General features: G+C 38.9%; 1 protein-coding gene across 1 annotated transcript in view; it reads right to left on the reverse strand.

Moving 5' to 3' along the window:
- Positions 1–18,590, reverse strand: part of galnt5 (polypeptide N-acetylgalactosaminyltransferase 5) — a 56,849-nt gene that overhangs the window by 20,891 nt on the left and 17,368 nt on the right. Inside the window, exons 2-7 of the mRNA XM_003224607.4 lie at positions 15,729–15,895; positions 14,964–15,083; positions 12,540–12,675; positions 8,771–8,890; positions 8,038–8,155; positions 5,156–5,479 (exon numbers count right to left, since the gene is read on the reverse strand). Of these exons, the coding sequence (XP_003224655.1) occupies positions 5,156–5,479; positions 8,038–8,155; positions 8,771–8,890; positions 12,540–12,675; positions 14,964–15,083; positions 15,729–15,895 (985 nt within the window). The remainder of the gene's footprint in view (positions 1–5,155; positions 5,480–8,037; positions 8,156–8,770; positions 8,891–12,539; positions 12,676–14,963; positions 15,084–15,728; positions 15,896–18,590) is intronic.

Raw genomic sequence — 18,590 nt, forward strand, 5'->3', positions numbered from 1 at the left:
TGCTGGGGAAATCCTTTGTTGGGAGGTGTTAGCTGGTGGTTGTTAGAACACATTATTTGAGAACACAGAAATGTTGGACCACTCTAACAACCATGATGTCAGACTATACAGAGAAGGCATTGAAATCCACAAAGCATGTGGACAATTTCAATAGAAAGGAGGATACCATGAAAATGAACAAAACCTGGATACCAGTATGAAAATACTCTAAAATCAGGGCAGTAAATAAAGAACAACACTCAGAAAACAGAGGAATTCCAGACATGAAACAATCAGGGCCAGTTAACACCTCCCAAGGAAGGATTCCCAACAGCCAGTATTTGAAGCTGAAAGGCCTTTCAATGCAAATCAAGGTGGAAATTGCAACATTCACACTTGCCTCAGGCAGACAAGAGTTCTTTCTCCCACACTAGACATTACTCAGATATGTAAACCCCACTTGCCTAGTTTCCAACAGACCTCACAACCTCTGAGGATACCTGCCCTAGATATGGGCCAAACATCAGTAGAGAATGCTTCTGGAACATGGCCATAAAGCCGGTAAATGCACAGCAACCTAGTGATTCTGGCCATGAAAGCCTTCGACAACACATGCATTAATTTTGCTTCTCCTCAGGAGTGAGCACACATGGAGGACCAATATGTAACTGGCATTATCTCTAACCATTACATTTTCCAGAGCCAGAACTAACATTTCCAGTCACGGCTGGCAAAATTTCAGAGATGGGATTTTGACCTCTGAAATAAGAGAATGCACAGAAAAGTATAGATTCCTATAAAAGAGACAAAACTTCAATTCCCAAGTACTGTAGAGTCTTGCTTATCCAACATAAATGGGCCGGCATAACGTTGGATAAGCAAAAATGTTGGATAATAAGGAGGGATTAAGAAAAAGCCTATTAAATGTCAAATTATGTTATGATTTTACAAATTAAGTACCAAAACATCGTGTTTTACAAGAATTTGACTGAAAATGCTGTTCAATACATAGTAACGTTATGTAGTAATTACCGTATTTATGAATTTAGTGGGCCCCTGGTGGCACAGTGCGTTAAAGCGCTGAGCTGCTGAACGTACGGACCAAAAGGTCCCAGGTTCAAATTCCGGGAGCAGAATGAGCGTCCGCTATTAGCCCCAGCCAACTTAGCAATTCGAAAACATGCAAATGTGAGTAGATCAATATGTACCGTTCCGGCGGGAAGGTAACGGCGCTCCATGCAGTCATGCCGGCCACATGACCTTGGAGGTGTCTATGGACAACGCCGGCTCTTTGGCTTAGAAATGGAGATGAGCACCAACGCCTAGAGTCGGTCACGACTGGACTTAACGTCAGGGGAAACCTTTACCTTTACTATGAATTTAGCACCAAAACATCTCAATGTATTGAAAACACTGGCTACAAAAACATTGACTACTAAAAGGCAGACTGCATTGGATAATACAGAATGTTGTATAAGCGATGGTTGGATAAGCGAGACTCTACTGTATACTAAAGCTATCAAATATTAGAAAAATTGAGGAAGGCAAACTCTTGCAGTACAAAATTTGTAGGCCTTTTATTTCCACAATATTAGCTACACTATTAAAATAAAGTTGCTGTGTAAAGTTCACTAGGATGCATCTCATCATTTGATTTTTGGAGTAAGAGAAAATTCCAGTTTTATTCCAAAAAAAGGTAAAATGGATTTCTAGTGCCCTCTAGTGGTTGCACTTAGAATTATGGATCCCTAAAGCAGTGGTTCTCAACCTTCCTAATACCCCTTAATACAGTTCCTCATGTTGTGGTGACCCCCAACCATAACATTATTTTCATTGCTATTTCATCTCTGTCATTTTGCTACTGTTATGAATCATAATGTAAATATCTGTAAGGCAGGATGTATTTTTATTCACTGGACCAAATTTGGCACAAATACCCAATATGCCCAAATTTTAATACCGGTGGGATTGTAGAAGATATGATCTTGTCATTTAGGAATTGTAGTTGCTGGGATTTATAATTCACCTACAATCAAAGAGCATTATGAACTCTACCAATGATGGAAATGAACCAAACGTGGCACACAGAACTCCCATGACCAACAGAAAATACTGGAAGGGTTTGGTGGGCATTGACCTTGAGTTTTGGAGTTGTAGCTCACCTACATCCAGAGAGCACTGTGGACTCCAAACAATGATGGATCTGGACCAAAATTGGCACAAATACCCAATATGACCAACTTTGAATACTGGTGGAGTTTGGGGGGGGGGGGGGGGCTGACCCAACATGATGGTGATTGTAGATTTCCCTGCATCCAGTCACAACAGGAGGAGGGCTTTTGATGGGAGGATTTGCCATCTGTTTCTGAAAAGGAGGAGGAGGACAGGCGAGAGATCTTTTCTGCCAAAGGGGTTTCTAAGACCATCAGAAATATGTGTTTTCTGATAGTCTTTGGCAACCCCCAACACCCCCTTGTGACCCCCCCCCCCCCCCCCGGGTTTAGAAACACTGCCCTAAAGGAAATCAGGCTCACTGCTTTAAGTAAATTAGAAAAGTGGGTTGCAGTGAGCTTTCCAGGCTGTATGGCCATATTCCAAAAGCATTCTCTCCTGACATGTTGCCCACATCTATGGCAGACATCCTCAAAGGTTGTGAGGTCTGTTGTAAACTAGGCAAGTGGGGTTTATATATCTGTGGAAAGTCCAGGTTGGGAGAAAGAACTCTCGTCTGTTGGAGGAAAGTGTGAACGTTGCCATCAGCCAGCTTTATTAGCATTTAATGGCCTTGCAGATTCAAAGCCTGACTGCTTCCTACCTGAGGGAATCCTTTGTTGGGAGGTGTTAGCTGGCCTGGATCGTTTCTTTTGTGTTCAGAAAATTTCCACAGATACATAAACCCCCGGTGGCGAAGTGTGTTAAAGCACTGAGCTGCTGAACTTGCAGGCCGAAAGGTCCCAGGTTCAAACCCTGGGAGCGGCATGAGCGGCCACTGTTAGCTCCAGCTTCTGCCAACCTAGCAGTTCGAAAACATGCCAATGTGAGTAAATCAATAGGTACCGCTCCAGCGGGAAGGTAACGGCGCTCCATGCAGTCATGCCGGCCCCATGACCTGGAGATGTCTACGGACAACGCCGGCTCTTCGGCTTAGAAATGGAGATGAGCACCAACCCCCAGAGTCGGTCATGACTGGACTTAACGTCAGGGGAAACCTTTACCTTTTTATATAAACCCCACTTGCCGAGTTTCCACAGATCTCACAACCTCTAAGGATGCCTGCCATAGATGTCGGCAAAGCATCAGAAGAGAACATAGCCATACAGCCCGGAAAACTCACAACAACCCAGCGATTCTGGCCATGAAAGCCTGATAACACAAATTAGAAAAGATTGGGATTTAAGGAGAAAAACAAATTAGGCTGGAATTCAGTATTGTAGTTATGGGTGCATAACTTCAAGTTATAGATCTCTAAATGATCTGTATTCACAAACAGTAGTCAAGATGATAGCAAAAGATGAGTTTAGTTGATTCTGGAAAAATATCATAAGAAGCACCAAATCCTTATCCTTTCTCTAGTCTCTACCATGGTGTATTTTCTGGCCTTTTTAATGCCTGTGAAGGGAAATGGCAGTGGTGGCTTAGGGCAGTTGGCCTAATGCTCCCCTTCCCTGCAAAATGACTTTCAACTTATACATGGGTCTAATCCAGTGGTTCTCAACCTATGGGTCCCCAGATGTTCTGGCCTTCATCTCCCAGAAATCCTAACATCTGGTAAACTGACTGGGATTTCTGGGAATTGTAGGCCAAAATACCTGGGGACCCATAGATTGAGAACCACCGGTCTAATCAGAATCCATAATTTTGGCTCCAAAACCTGCCCTCAACTTATATACGATATTGATTTATATATATAACTCATGTATATAAATGAGTGTATAAGTTTTTGAAAGTTTACTCTCAGAATTGGTTAAAAAAGTAAAATTTCCAAAGCACTGGGTAGGAAAAAAAAACCCAGCCACCAACATCTCACAGAAACATTATCCCTGAACACAACATTTCTACTCAGCTGTCATATCTAACAGTAATTTCTTTAGATTCAACTCTTTAGAAGCTGGTATACTTGTCACTGCTGCAAACATAATGTTTATAGATAATTTCTTTGAAATGCAGAAAGTGTCAAGCATTCAGTTACTAGTATGACAAATAAATATTTGGTGGTGAGCAAGAGAAGGTTTGAGAATGCTGGAAAGAAAGGGGGAAAACTAAGGAAAATATATCTAAAAAGAATAAAATATATCTATCACTGCCTGTTTCCATAGCATCCAGCTTGCATGGAAAGGAAGCCTGCAATTAGCTAATGCTACCTCTATGGACTCATTAGAGGTGGGCAAATGTTTTCAAAAAGTGGAGATGCCACAAATCACAGATCTTCACCACTGCAAACTAACGGAACCGTTCAGGTGTCCCTAAAACAAATCCTCCAAACCCTCCAAATGTCAGCAGCATTGCAGAGGAAATCATCATAAGCCCACCTTTCTTATAACATATCTTAGGAAGCACCAAGCAACATCCAACACTAGACCACTATTACGAGGGTTATCCAAAAAGTACATTACGTTTTGGAATTAAAAATGAACAAAATATAGGAGAAAACATTTTCCATATGCAGTTGAAAGCCACACCCAAATATCATATCTCACGTAGTCACCATTCAAATCTAGGCACTTACCATAGTGATGAAGGAGCTTTGCAACTCCTTCCCCACTAAATTCTGCTGCTTGCTTCCTCAACCACATGGGGGTGTGGCTGGCAATGCAGTGTTTTGGCGATGCTGCGGAGCTGCTGAAAGCGGTGACCAGCTGGTTGAGGACAAGCGGCAGAATTTAGTGGGGAAGGAGTTGCAAAGCTCCTTCATCACTATGGTAAGTACCTAAATTTGTATGGCGACTATGTGAGATGTGGTATTTGGGTGTGGCTTTCAACTGAATATGGTAAATGTTTTCTCCTATACTTTGTTCATTTTCAATTCCAAAACGTACTTTCTGGATAGCCCTCGTACATTCAGATAACAAGACTTAGCATAAATTGCTATGAATAATTCTATATTACAAAGGAAGGAGATAAATCACATTTGGGTGTCAAAATCATGAATATGTTAAAGTTAGTAAAATGAACATACCAGACCACTAGCTTTAACAAGTGGGGCTTCTATATCAGGGTAGACGTTCTCCAGATACCACTTGAAACTTTTGCACTGAAGCCGCTTCCTCAGTTCTTTCTGTTGAGTCAAGTCCCCAACATCCAGGTTCTTCTGGACAAGGTGGTAACCATGCCCATAGAAAAGATCCTTGTAATCATCAAGCCAAACCTCTGCAACACGGGCCAAATTCCGCTCCACTGTAGTGAGGCGGTCCTTGGGGAAAGAGTAGGGGTTGTCACTCCTGAAAATGTGACCCACCCTGGAACATGGAATGATTTCAATTTCCCCTCCACACATCCAAACCTGGTAAAAAGAGGGAGAAGGTCAGATATTACTATTAGGAAATGTATTCTGTCATATAAATCACCACAGGGTACATATGAATTATGGATTTAATATAATATGCTAATGATAATTATGCAAGCAGATCCAATACCATATCCATTCAGAAAGACTGTCAGAGCATGGTTTGCAATGAGCACTGTTTACAGCTCAAACCATGATGTGCAAGAAACTTGTGGATTAGAGATGCCTCTCCATTTTCATTTTACATTTGCTCAACTTTTCAGTCTCCACTTGTTATTGTTATTTATACATTTTATAAAAGATCCTCAGGTGTGCAATTTTTTTTTATTGGTGCGTCCTGTGCCCCTAACCACATGTAAGTGAAAGGCCTGCTGTATTTTGATAAAATGAATTGTTTGCTCTGATTTAATTATTTTTTATCATTTATCTCTACTAAAAAGAATGGAAAGCCATTACATTTTCGGAATTCATCACAGATTTAATTCATTGAAACTGGATTTTGATGGCTGCTAATCTGATGATGTAAATTATGTTTTCCTTTGATATTGATGTATCTGTATTTATTGCAACATATGTATTGTTACATTACGAGTGCTTCTAAGCCTCCCAAGTCCCTTTTGGGAGATGGTGGTGGGGTAGAAATAAAGTTGTTAATTATTATTATTTTATTATGACACAGCAAATAAGATAGATATGCTGGATTTCGTATCACAAAATCACAAGTTTGAGATAACTTTCTACACCTATTTCGCTTTGCTGCAAAGTTGAGAACTTTCTGTACAACTTGCCACAAGATTATGCATGATTAGGCATTATACGAGATTAACCATTATAATCTTGCTAAAAGATTATACGACTTGCTATAAGATTATACATGAATTAATTGTCAAGTTTTTCTCAACCAGTTCCTTCACATGGATCATTCTGTAGTTACTCAACTAATAAATGACACACATCATAGCTCACTAGTAATCTTTATCACATCAAAGCTATCCATCATCAAACAGTGGAAGGATGATGCTCGATGACCTAGACCATCATCGTATCACTGTTCAGTTATGGATGGCTTCAGCATATTATGATAGTGCATTCCTCTTTCAGCAAAAGTGACTTAAAAACATTTCAGATCAAGGATGAAATTTATTAAGATCTGGGCGCTGAAAACCAATCCAGATTATAAATCCATACACAAAGCCCCCAAACTGAAATATGGGATTTACACAACAGAATCCAAAGGTAGAGCATGACATTTGGTGTTCCAATCATCAAAGCTATTTATACGCATAGCTTGCTTTGAAACTCATCCTCATTGGTAGTCAGATCACTCATAGGTAAAGGTGAAGGTTTTCCCTTGACATTCAGTCTAGTCATGTCTGACTCTTGGGGTTGGTGCTCATCTCCATTTCTAAGACAAAGACCCGGCGTTGTCCATAGACACCTCCAAGGTCATGTGGCCAGAATGACTGCATGAAGTGCCATTATCTTTCCACCAGAGTGGTACCTATTCATCTACTCACATTTGCATGTTTTCAAACTGCTAGTTGGCAGAAGCTGGGGCTAACAGTGGGAGCTCACCCCACTCCCCAGATTTGAAATAACGACCTTTCGGTCAGCAAGTTCAGCAGCTCAGCAGTTTAATCCACTGCGCCACCGGGAGCTCCCCAGATCACTCATATGAACAAAATATCTAATCTCTGCACAAAAAGTAGGCACCAGACAAGTAAAATTAAACTAGGCTTGCCATCTCTCCTCCTGAGAATGTAAAATCTCTTACATTCTTGTGGTCCATTGTGCCTGCCATAGACCTCATAACAAGGAGGCCTGGACAGAGCTGAGCTCCCACAAGACTGGGCTAGGGAACTTATATGTCTCGATATGATGCCTCACAAACTTGAATGTATACTGTAGTTGTTTTTCTTAATCTGTTTATCCTATTATACTTATGTTATTGATGTACTCTGATTGTTGTTTATGTGATTTTAATATGCTGTAAGCCACTTTGGGTCCCGTGAGGGAGAAAAGCGGGAGAAAAATAAAGATTTATTATTAAGGTGAAAGATTTATATTATCTGAAGAGAAACCAGAGTAATAATAATAATAATAATAATAATAATTATTATTATTATTGTATGACACAGCAAACAAGATAGATGCTGGATTTCGTTTCACAAAATCACAAGCTGAACATTTCCCAAGTGTCTAGGACTGTGTGATGTATTTTCGGATGATGCGTGCAGATCCCAGTAGGGTGGCCTTTTGCAGTTGGCAGATCGTAATTTTGTCAATGTCTATTGTTTTCAAATAATAATAATAATAATAATAATAATAATTGACAAAATTACGATCTGCCAACTGCAAAAGGCCAGCCTACTGGGATCTGCACGCATCATCCGAAAATACATCACACAGTCCTAGACCCGTGGGAAGTGTTCGACTTGTGATTTTGTGATACGAAATCCAGCATGTCTATCTTGTTTGCTGTGTCATACAATAAAATAATGAGAACATGAGAAGTTAGGGTCTTAAAAAAAATTCTATTATAAGATGCAACATACCTTGAAAGAAATCTCCATGTTTTCACCTCCCCAAACATCAAGTCCAGGATCATATGTCCCAAGTTCATAAAAATATTTCTTATCAATAGAAAATAAGCCACCTGCCATCACAGGACACCTAATAAACAGAGATGTTGCTATTACAGAACTCTTAAGAAAAATAGGTACATATGAATATTTCAATATTTCACATGCTTACATCAGAGCCTCTAATTCAGTGGTTTTTAAACCTGGATCTCCAGATGTTTTTGGCCTCCAACTCTCAGAAATCCTAATAGCTGGTAAACTGGCTGGGATTTCTGGGAGTTGTAGGCCTAAAACATCTGGGCACCCTGGGTTGAGAACCACTGCTCTAACTGTTATAAATCTTGAAACATATTTTTTATTACATAGGAGAAGTCTGGAATAAGATGTCCATAAGTTGCCTTACCAAGTCCGAAAACCATGAGAAATAGAGAGCTTAAGTTACAATTACACCTAAGATCAGAGTCCTTGCCCATATGGTAGCCCCCTGTTCATACTGATACATACTAGAAAAGAACATCTTCAATTAAGATTCCCACTGCTGTCTATTATGTGATACCTGTTTGGACCTAAGAAAGACTTAGGTATATGGTATGGTATATAAATATTATATATGTTTTGTAATCCTAAAGAATATATAGGTCCTCCTCAGATCCTTAGTCTGTAAGAAGCTGATTCTCTCAACAAAAACATTACTTTGCATACTTACCTAATCACATCAGTTTCTTTTATCTTATTTTTCTCAATGACATCTGGAGGAATTGGTTTCCATCCAAAATTCATTGGCCAATTAAAAATTCCTCGTTGAAAATTGTCCACAGTCATGTAACTACAGGAATGAATTCAAAGCAGCCATTAGCTTCAAAAAGATAAACTACATTTTGACTATAAAGGGGATGACATATTTTTAGAATGCAAGTAGTAAAGGTAAAGGTTTCCCCTTGACACTAAGTCTAGTCGTGTCTGACTCTAGGAGTTGGTGCTCATCTCCATTTCTAAGCCGAAGAGCCGGCGTTGTCTGTAGACACCTCCAAGGTCATATTGCCAGCATGACTGCATGGAGTGCCGTTACCTTCCCGCCGGAGCGGTACCTATTGAGCTACTCACATTTGCATGTTTTCCAATTGCTAGGCTGGCAAGTACATTAGAATGCAAGTACACGGTAATAATTTATAAAATTAAATAAAAAATTAAAATCTCCCTGCAAAATTGTGTAACAGTGAAATGTTTAAATGGTACAGTAGAGTCTCACTTATCCAACCTTCTGGATTATCCAACGCATTTTTGTAGTCAATGTTTTCAATACATTGTGATATTTTGGTGCTAAATTCGTAGCACCAATATAGCACTACTGCGTATTGAACTACTTTTTCTGTCAAATTTGTTGTATAACATGATGTTTTGGTGCTTAATTTGTAAAATCATAATGTAATTTGATGTTTAATAGGCTTTTCCTTAATCCCTCCTTATTATCCAACATATTCGCTTATCCAACATTCTGCCGGCCCGTTTATGTTAGATAAGTGAGACTCTAGTGTAATTGCATTTTCAAGTGAACATTCAGAAGGAGTTTAAGTAGAAAAAGGATTTGATACAGAAAGATGTTCCAAGTAAGTCCTTCTGGACATTATTCCTAAGCACAGAAAACCAATATGTGTCATGGGGAAAGTCATCTTTCTGTAAGAATCTTCAAGCCAGAATGTAACTTTTCATAGATGTGTGTGCTACCCCACCACCTCATGCTAAGGAAGAAGCTTGGAGGAAAGTGTCTATGTGTGTTTAACCAAGTGCAAAAGCGTTGGTGTAGTCAAGATGTTGGCTTTATCAAATTTCCACACTTAATAATAATAATAATAATAATAATAATAATAATAATAATAATAATAGTAAAGGTTTCCCCCTGACATTAAGTCTAGTTGTGTCCGACTCTAGGGGGTTGTGCTCATCTCCATTTCTAAGCCAAAGAGCGGGCATTGTCCGTAGACACCTCCAAGGTTATGTGGCCGGCATGACTGCATGGAGTACTGTTACCTTCCCTATTGATCTACTCACATTTGCATGCTTTCGAACTGCTAGGTTGGCAGAAGCTGGAGCTAACAACGGGAGCTTATTCCGCTCCCCGGATTCGAACTGCCGATCTTTTGGCCAATAAGTTCAGCAGCTCAGCAGTTTAATCCACTGCGCCACCAGGGGCTCAATAATAATAATAATAATAATAATAATAATAATAATAATAATAATACCGTATATACTCGAGTATAAGCCGACCCGAACATAAGCCGAGGAACCTAATTTTACCACAAAAAAACCTGGGAAAACATTGGCTCCAGTATAAGCCAAGGGTGGTAAATTTCAGAAATAAAAATAGATACCAATAAAATTTCATTAATTGAGGCATCAGTAGGTTAAATGTTTTTGAATATTTACATAAAGCTCAAGTTTAAGATAAGACTGTCCAACTCTGATCAAATCATTATTCTCATCTTCTTCAATGTAAATGTGCTTATGTATCCTGTTATGGTTGAGCCTTCGGGCTCCGGTAATGAAAGAAGGGGGTCGTAAGACTCCTCGAGAGTCAGACACTCTCGAGGAGCGTGAAAGGAAACGGCTCCGGGATTTGTTTGCAGAGCCGACAGATGAGGACTCATTTCAGGGTTTTTCTCAGGGTTTGGAGGAAGAGGTGGCCAGCTCGGAGGAGGATGATATGGAGTGGACTCGTGTGAAGGAGGATTTGGGTGTTGGGGAGGCAGGCAGTGAAAGGATGGGAGGTGATTGGCGGATTGCAGGATCAGACCCATGGACTGGTTGGAGGGATGGAGCGGGATCCACAGCTGGGGATGCTGTGGGGCGTAGTCGAAGGTGCTTAAGCTCTGATGAGGATGATGATGTTGGGGCGTCTGGAATTGGGATGGCAGCTGACAGCGATGATGAGCTTGAACTGTGATAAAATGGGGTTTGGGACCAATGTCTAATTGCGTTGGGCAAGGTAATCTGGACGGACGCTTGGGCTCTTGCTGGGGAATTTCCTGAAGACGGGTGTGTTTCATTACTGGATACGTAAGTTTACCAAGGACGGGGCATTGACGGCGGGAGGAACTGTGTGGGGTTTTTCTCTGTGCAACTTGTGTTTAATCTTGATAGCTTGGACCTCCGTCGTCTTTTTGATGGGCAATATCTACTTTCACTGGATTGACGCTGGACTGACTGACTACGATTCCGGATTAACCCTTCTGCTGGCTATCGGTGTGACCTTTGGATTCCTTGACGACTACGCTTGGCTTTTGATCTTCTGGACCGGATTGGGACCCTGCTGACTGCCGTTACCCTAAACCTGAATCTTGACTACAACCACGCTCTCGTTCGCTGCAGGAAGGAGTAAACAAGCCTGGTTTACTCCCCTGCTGTTCCTGAGTAGCAGAGAGGAATCTGCCGCCAGTCTTTTGTTTACATTCCAACTCCTGTTGATTCTCTTTTGTTTGCATTGTTTGCCAAGCTGAAGTAAGCTCTTTGATTTAATCCGGATTATACTCCTGTTTAATCCGGTTTTTCCCTTTGAACTGTTTAAGCTCAAACTGAGCTGCTTTTTGGTTATTTAGCACACTGAAGTCAAGTGTTTGCCCTGTTCTTTGTTCCTTACGGGCGTTTTTAGTTCTGTAACTTCAATAAACTGAGTTTTGTTTTACTTGCTGGCGTTCTGTCTATGACATATCCTTTTAATAATAATAGAGTAAAATAATACATGTAATAATGATAATGATAATAAATACATGGAAAATAATAATAAATAGAGTAATAATAAATGTAATAATAAATAGAGTAAAATAATAAATGCGATAATAATATGAGTGAAATAATAAATGTATTAATAATAATAATAATATAAATAGAGTAAAATAAATGTAATAGTAGCAACAATAACAGAGAAAATTAATGAATGTAATAATAGCAATAATAATAGAGAAAAATAATAAATGTACCATTTATTCTTGAGTATAAGCTGACCCAAATATAAGCCAACCAGGACCCTCACCCGAGTACAAGCCGAGGGGGGCTTTTTCAGTCTTAAAAAAAGGGCTGAAAAACTAGGCTTATACTCGAGTATATACAATAATAATAATAATAATAATAATAATAATAATAATAATAATAATAATAATAATAATAATAATATAATAATAATAATAATCAAATAAAGCATTTCTATTGTTAATAACAACACCACCACTTTATTTGTATTCCGCCCTATCTCCCCCAAGGGGACTCAGTGCGGATTCCAACATACAACAGCAAACATTCAATGCCAATCTTCTTTATACTAACATTCCTCTTCCATATGGGAAGGCCAATGGGACAAGGCTGGTTACATGTAGAGTCAGCACCTGGAACGCCATATCCTATGAACATATGGAGAACCCCTCTTCTATCTACAATAAGCTGGCCTGGACATGGGCAAATATGGAAGAGAGAAAAATAATCACCTCATGTCTTTGTCACTGATCACTTCAATAACAGGACAAGGAACTTTTTTTCTGTTCAAGTGGATCCTCTCCAACAACGGCTCCAGCCACCCTACATTGCATTCCACATGAGAATCTAAGAATGTCAGCACATCCCCTGAAGGAGAAAATAAAACAAGTTATTTGCATTAAGATTGGCAAGTTGAAATGGCCCTACAAGCCTTATTTGATGGGCTGTAATGGAGAAGGTTAAGTATAGATCCCTCCTTACAACAGAATCCTATTGTAAGGAGGGATCTAGGGGAAAAGTTATACTTGGAAGAAGGGAAGTCCACACAGGCAATGCCTAAGCCATTCACCAAAATGCCTTTATGGAGAAAACATCGAAGAACTACAAAGCACATTCATGCCAACAAATATCAACTAATCAGATTATACATGCTTTTCAACCTACTTCGTACACACAGCAGTGAAGGAAATATCGCTAAAAAGTATATTCCAGAGGCTATTTAAAAACAGTCATATAATCTTTCTCACATTAATGCCAAATCATAGCAATGCCTATGTAACTCTGAACTGCATTAATGCAGTAAAAAAACTCAACACTAGCTCAATTGTGTCAGCTTCTTCAATCATATGCGTGACAGTACGAATTAGCTCAGTTGGAAAACACTGTCATACCGTTTTTATCTTATTAATATAGATTTTCAAACACTGCAGCCGGCTGACATAATAATAAGATATTCTTATTAATATAAGGGAAATGTATCTACTGATGAGTGAATTTTCATCAGCATGAATTAGAATAACGTAGGAGAGATAAGCTGAACTGGATGTGAGCAGTCACTAGTGCCCAGAACAGCAGAGTTTCTGAAAACGTTTATGCTCTTTTGCACTTGATACTCTAAGCTTCGTAAGATATTTTAAGAGAAATAACAAATTTGAATTGCTTCCAACTATTTTAAGATGGGCAAATTTACATTAAAAACTAGGTATTTATTAATACAGTACACTGGTGTACTGAGAGAGCAAGTCTTTGGGGCAATTTATCAGGAATTTGATAACATATTAATATTATTAATAACAATAGATTATCATTTCATTTTCTGTATTATTAAAAATAATTTCAATACATTCTTAAAAATAAACAGAATTATAAGACACAGCCCAACAAAATAAATTCTTGGTGTCTTGCTTTTTAGGCCTGTTCCTAGAGTTATTTGAGGTGCTGATTAAGAAAATTGCATTGGATAGACCATATCAGTTCAATAAATAATAATCATACAGTAGAGTCTCACTTATCCAACGTTCTGGATTATCCAACGCATTTTTGTAGTCAATGTTTTCAATGCTTTGTGATATTTTTGGTGCTAAATTCGTAAATACAGTATTTACTACATAGCATTACTTCATATTGAACTACTTTTTCTGTCAAATTTGTTGTATAACATGATGTTTTGGTGCTTATGATTGTAAAATCATAACCTAATTTGATGTTTAATAGGCTTTGCCTTAATCCCTCCTTATTATCCAGCATATTCGCTTATCCAACGTTCTGCTGGCCCGTTTATGTTGGATAAGTGAGACTCTACTGTACCCAGAACCATGTCTAACATTTGAGGTACCAAAATGTGTGTTGGCTAGTGTACTATATTAGAAGCAACAACAACAACAACAAATGTATAGGGTGCAAAAATGCAATGAAAAGTGTATGATCTTATAGTTCGTAATACTGTTGTGGATCCTGGTTGTGCTTTTCCATGATATGCATTTGAATGCATACTACCCCCTTTCCTTCACTCTCAGAATACATGATTTGTGGGGTGTACAGTTGGAGCACAATAAAACTTCTGGAATCCATATTTATGGATTTACTTATCCACTGTCTAGGAATTTACTATGCCCGTCAGGTCATTCTATGGTATGCTTCCCCAGGAAGTTACCAAAAAGTTGCACTGGAGGACCTATCAAATTCCAAGAGAGATACCTCTCTAACAATCTCTAGGTCCTCTAATGCAACTTACAGTATGTTGGGAATGGAGGTAAAGCAATTTAGTGTTCAGTTGTATCCATGTTTTCAGGCAATCATGGATCCATCAAGAACATATTCTCTTTGGATACAACAGTCTTACAGTAAACTCTGTGTGTAACCTGCCCAGCTCCATGGACTGTTCAGGTATACTGTTAACTATTAATCAGTATTCTCATTGAACGAAGGTTGCATTTTTCTCAACTCCACTGGAAATAAGCAAGCATGACAGCCATAACACTTCTTTTCAGGACACATACGACATCAAAGTCTTTGTTTCATTTTTCTTTTTACTGATACAAGTTAGATGATCCGATTTTCACCTAAATATTCTACCGACATGTAGTATTTTAAAAATAATGGGATGCAAATAGCTGACCAACTATGCTCTGACAATGAAACACAAATCTGCTTACCTTTAGCAATCTCTGCGCCCGCCAGTCTTGCTCGTATTAACCCATACCGTTCTTTGAGATGAAGGATACGAACTTTGGGGAACTGTGCCATGTATTTGTCTAATTTGTCCTTGAGGTATTCTGCATCAGAATTGAGAAGGAAGTAAATGGACCAGATTGACCACTTCAAAACCCATTAATGAGGGCGTCAGAGAATTAACTGATATGTTTGACTGTTTATAGACCACTGGAAAATTATTTTTAAAAGAAGGCACAGGTTGTCTTCTTCTCATGGCTATGACTGTAGGTAGGAACTGTAAATTATTTTCAGTGCTCACAGTGCAACACTATCCTCATTATGCAGGTGTAAATTGTATGCTGCTTAGAATACCACCCATGGGAGAAAAGTGCGATAAAAATAAATAAACAAACAAATAAATAATAGGTGTGAACTATTGGTCAACTACTGGCTGGTGAATTGGCCTCAGTAAAGTGTTGATAGATTAGAAGAACAGATATTTTCAAAACAAACACAACTCTCTACTCATACCAACTGCTCACCATGTTTTTGTCTAATAACATTAAGAAATTAATTCAAGTTCATGTAATCATTTAGATGCAAGTATCTCTCAAATAGAATTACCATGGCAACTTCAGACAAGCCAGGGATGGCTGATGGCTTCCATATCAATGTAATTGCGAATCTTTCATATTTTCAAAAAGTAAATTCGGAAAGAGAATATATATTTGCTGTGAGGCTTACTTTAAAGAAGAAGACCAGCCTACCTTTTGTGCTGAAGTCATCTACCAAAATTATCTCTTTAATAAGTTGAGGAGGAGAACGGTTGAGGACACTGTGAACAGAGCGCAGGAGAGTGGACCAGACTTCATCCACAAAACACATGATAATGCTTGTGGTGGGAAGGTCATTGTGGACCAGGATATCAGAACATCTGCAGTGGAAGAAATAAAAGGAAAATCGAAACAACAGACATTTGCCTACAAGTGCCCTGGAAAGTCTGGAGGCTTGGCACTTTCTTATGTAACTTGCTGTGAAATATAAAATTAGTGATGTCTTCTACTGATAGAACTGGAGAGTATTTAAGGTCAAATTGGCACCACTAAATCAGATAAACAGTTGAATCACATTTCAGCATTGGCTACCCACAACCACACACAGCACCTGGGGGTGGGAGATGTACCCCGGGACATATACAGCTTTGATTTTTAGTTCCTCAACATTGCTCTTTGACTCATAGTATCCACTGTTTCAGCCACTTAGCTCATTCTGAATCCTGTGAAAAAGAATTAATACAAAAACAGAACCACAGTAATTAAAAGTACTGGGACAGGAGTCTGGAACTCACAGGATTAAGCTACAGTAGAGTCTCACTTATCCAACATAAATGGGCCGGCAGAACATTGGATAAGCGAAAATGTTGGATAATAAAGAGGGATTAAGGAAAAGCCTATTAAACATCAAATTATGTTATGATTTTACAAATTAAGCACCAAAACATCATGCTTTACAACAAATGGATAGAAAAGGCAGTTTAGTACACGATAACATTATGTAATAATTACTTTATTTATGAATTTAGCACCAAAATTTCGCAATTCATTGAAAAATTGACTGCAAAACATTGACTACTAAAAGGCAAACTGTGTTGGATAATACAGAACCTTGGATAAGCGAGACTCTACTGTATTACATTTGGACACTCGAAGAATGTCCAAATGTAATACAGATAAAAAAAGCATTTGGAAGAGCATGGTTGTAAGATTTCACAAGCTGTTTTGGAACCACAGAATCATAGAGTTGGAGGGGCCGTCATGGGCTCTTGGTTCCAACCAACTGCTCAATGCAGTATCTCCATCTCAACCTATGAGTCCATGGCAGATAGGCAATACTGGTACGTGACATTATTGAACAGCAGCAACCATGACAAGTTGAGAGCTTCTCCATTTCCTGTGCAGAAGATCAACTGCTAGCTATTGAAGAGTTCTTACTGCCTCCGCACTCTAGAATTGAAGCATTGGCACTCCACTGTCTGCCTTGCTCCAAATGGCACAAGGAACCCAGGCACATGTCTCAAACATTTCTCTTCAATCTCCTTCCCTGGCTCCTGATTTTTATTGTTTTCTGTTAAACTAGAGTAGCATAAAAGCGAAACACCTTTGTGCTGAGCCAGGGAGCCTGAGTGCCAAAACGGAATAGGATGCCCAGGCTTAAAGGAATCTCACACTGAAAATTCAAATGTTGTCTTTCTCCAGCTTGTCCTAAGACTTGTTCTTCTTGCTTAGACTATAGGAAGAATAACAGTTCCTTCAGACTTCAGCTAGCGCCATGAGACGTAGCAACCCTAATATTATAATATATTGTATATACATGTAATATTAATAATAATATTATGATGTAATACAATGTAATAATTATTATAATTCACTATTATAATTGTATATTTATATTACATGCAATATTACTAATAATATTGCAATATAGTCGTATAATATAATATATTGTACTAGCTGTGCCCGGCCACGCGTTGCTGTGGCGTTGTCTGGTGGTGTTGGTGAGAAATTGTTGAGGTAGTGGTGGTATTGAATGTCTGTTGTATGGTTGTCTTTATGTTTAGTATGCACACTGAAGTGGATTATATGGCAGTGTGGAGTCAAGATAATCCAGTTTAAAGCAGATAATATAAGATTCTAAATGGGTTATATAGCTGTGTGGAAGAGCCTTGAGTCCACACTGCCATATAATCCAGTTAAAATCTGATAATCTGTGGAAGAGGCCTAAGTGAGGCCTAACTGTGCCTGTCCCCTGGACTGAGTAGGTTGCTAGGAGACCAAGTGGGTGGAGCTTAGCCTTCAAACTGGCAGCAATTGGATAAAAACTATTATTCCTCTCCCTGTAATTAGGACTTTATTTTTCTTTTCTTTTTGTTGTATCAACCTAGAGCCGTGAATGATGGTTTGTGTTGTCAAATTTCGAGATTGGGGGGCCTATAGTTTTGTTGTTTTGTCCGCTGCCCTGATGCCATCGCTCTTTTATATATATAGTATGTATATATACTTGTAAACCGCCCTGAGTCCCCTTCGGGGTGAGAAGGGTGGGATATAAATGTCACTAATAAATAAATAAATAAACCCTAATCCCACAACTAGGTCCTCCAAATTCTATGATATGCAAGAGCTGATGAGAAACATAATTCAGCAACATCTAGAACAGTGGTTCCCAACCTTTGGTCCTCCAGGTGTTTTGGACTTCAGCTACCACAATTCCTTACAGCTGGTAAACTGGCTGGGATTTCTGGGAGTTGAAGTCCAAATTAACTGGAGGATGAAAGGTTGGAACCGCTGATCTAGATGCACACAGAATTCAAACCATGTGCAGGAATATTGTGAAAAATTATGAAGTGTTCTAAAGTCTTAATCAGCTGAGGCTAAGGAAACACTGCAGATAAGCTCAAAAAGGTCCATTGACAAAAGAAGAACCTATCTAAGGATGCCTTCCCAAAGTCTCCTCAAAGATAGTCAGACCTAGAGAAGGACAGTTTTCAATCATTTAAAACAAACAGGAAAAACTTGTCCTGTTAAATTTTCTTTAACTGAGAAGATTATTCTAAGACAAAGAGACCGATTACT

Source organism: Anolis carolinensis, chromosome 1, assembly GCF_035594765.1.
Source record: "Anolis carolinensis isolate JA03-04 chromosome 1, rAnoCar3.1.pri, whole genome shotgun sequence".
NCBI lineage: Eukaryota > Metazoa > Chordata > Lepidosauria > Squamata > Dactyloidae > Anolis > Anolis carolinensis.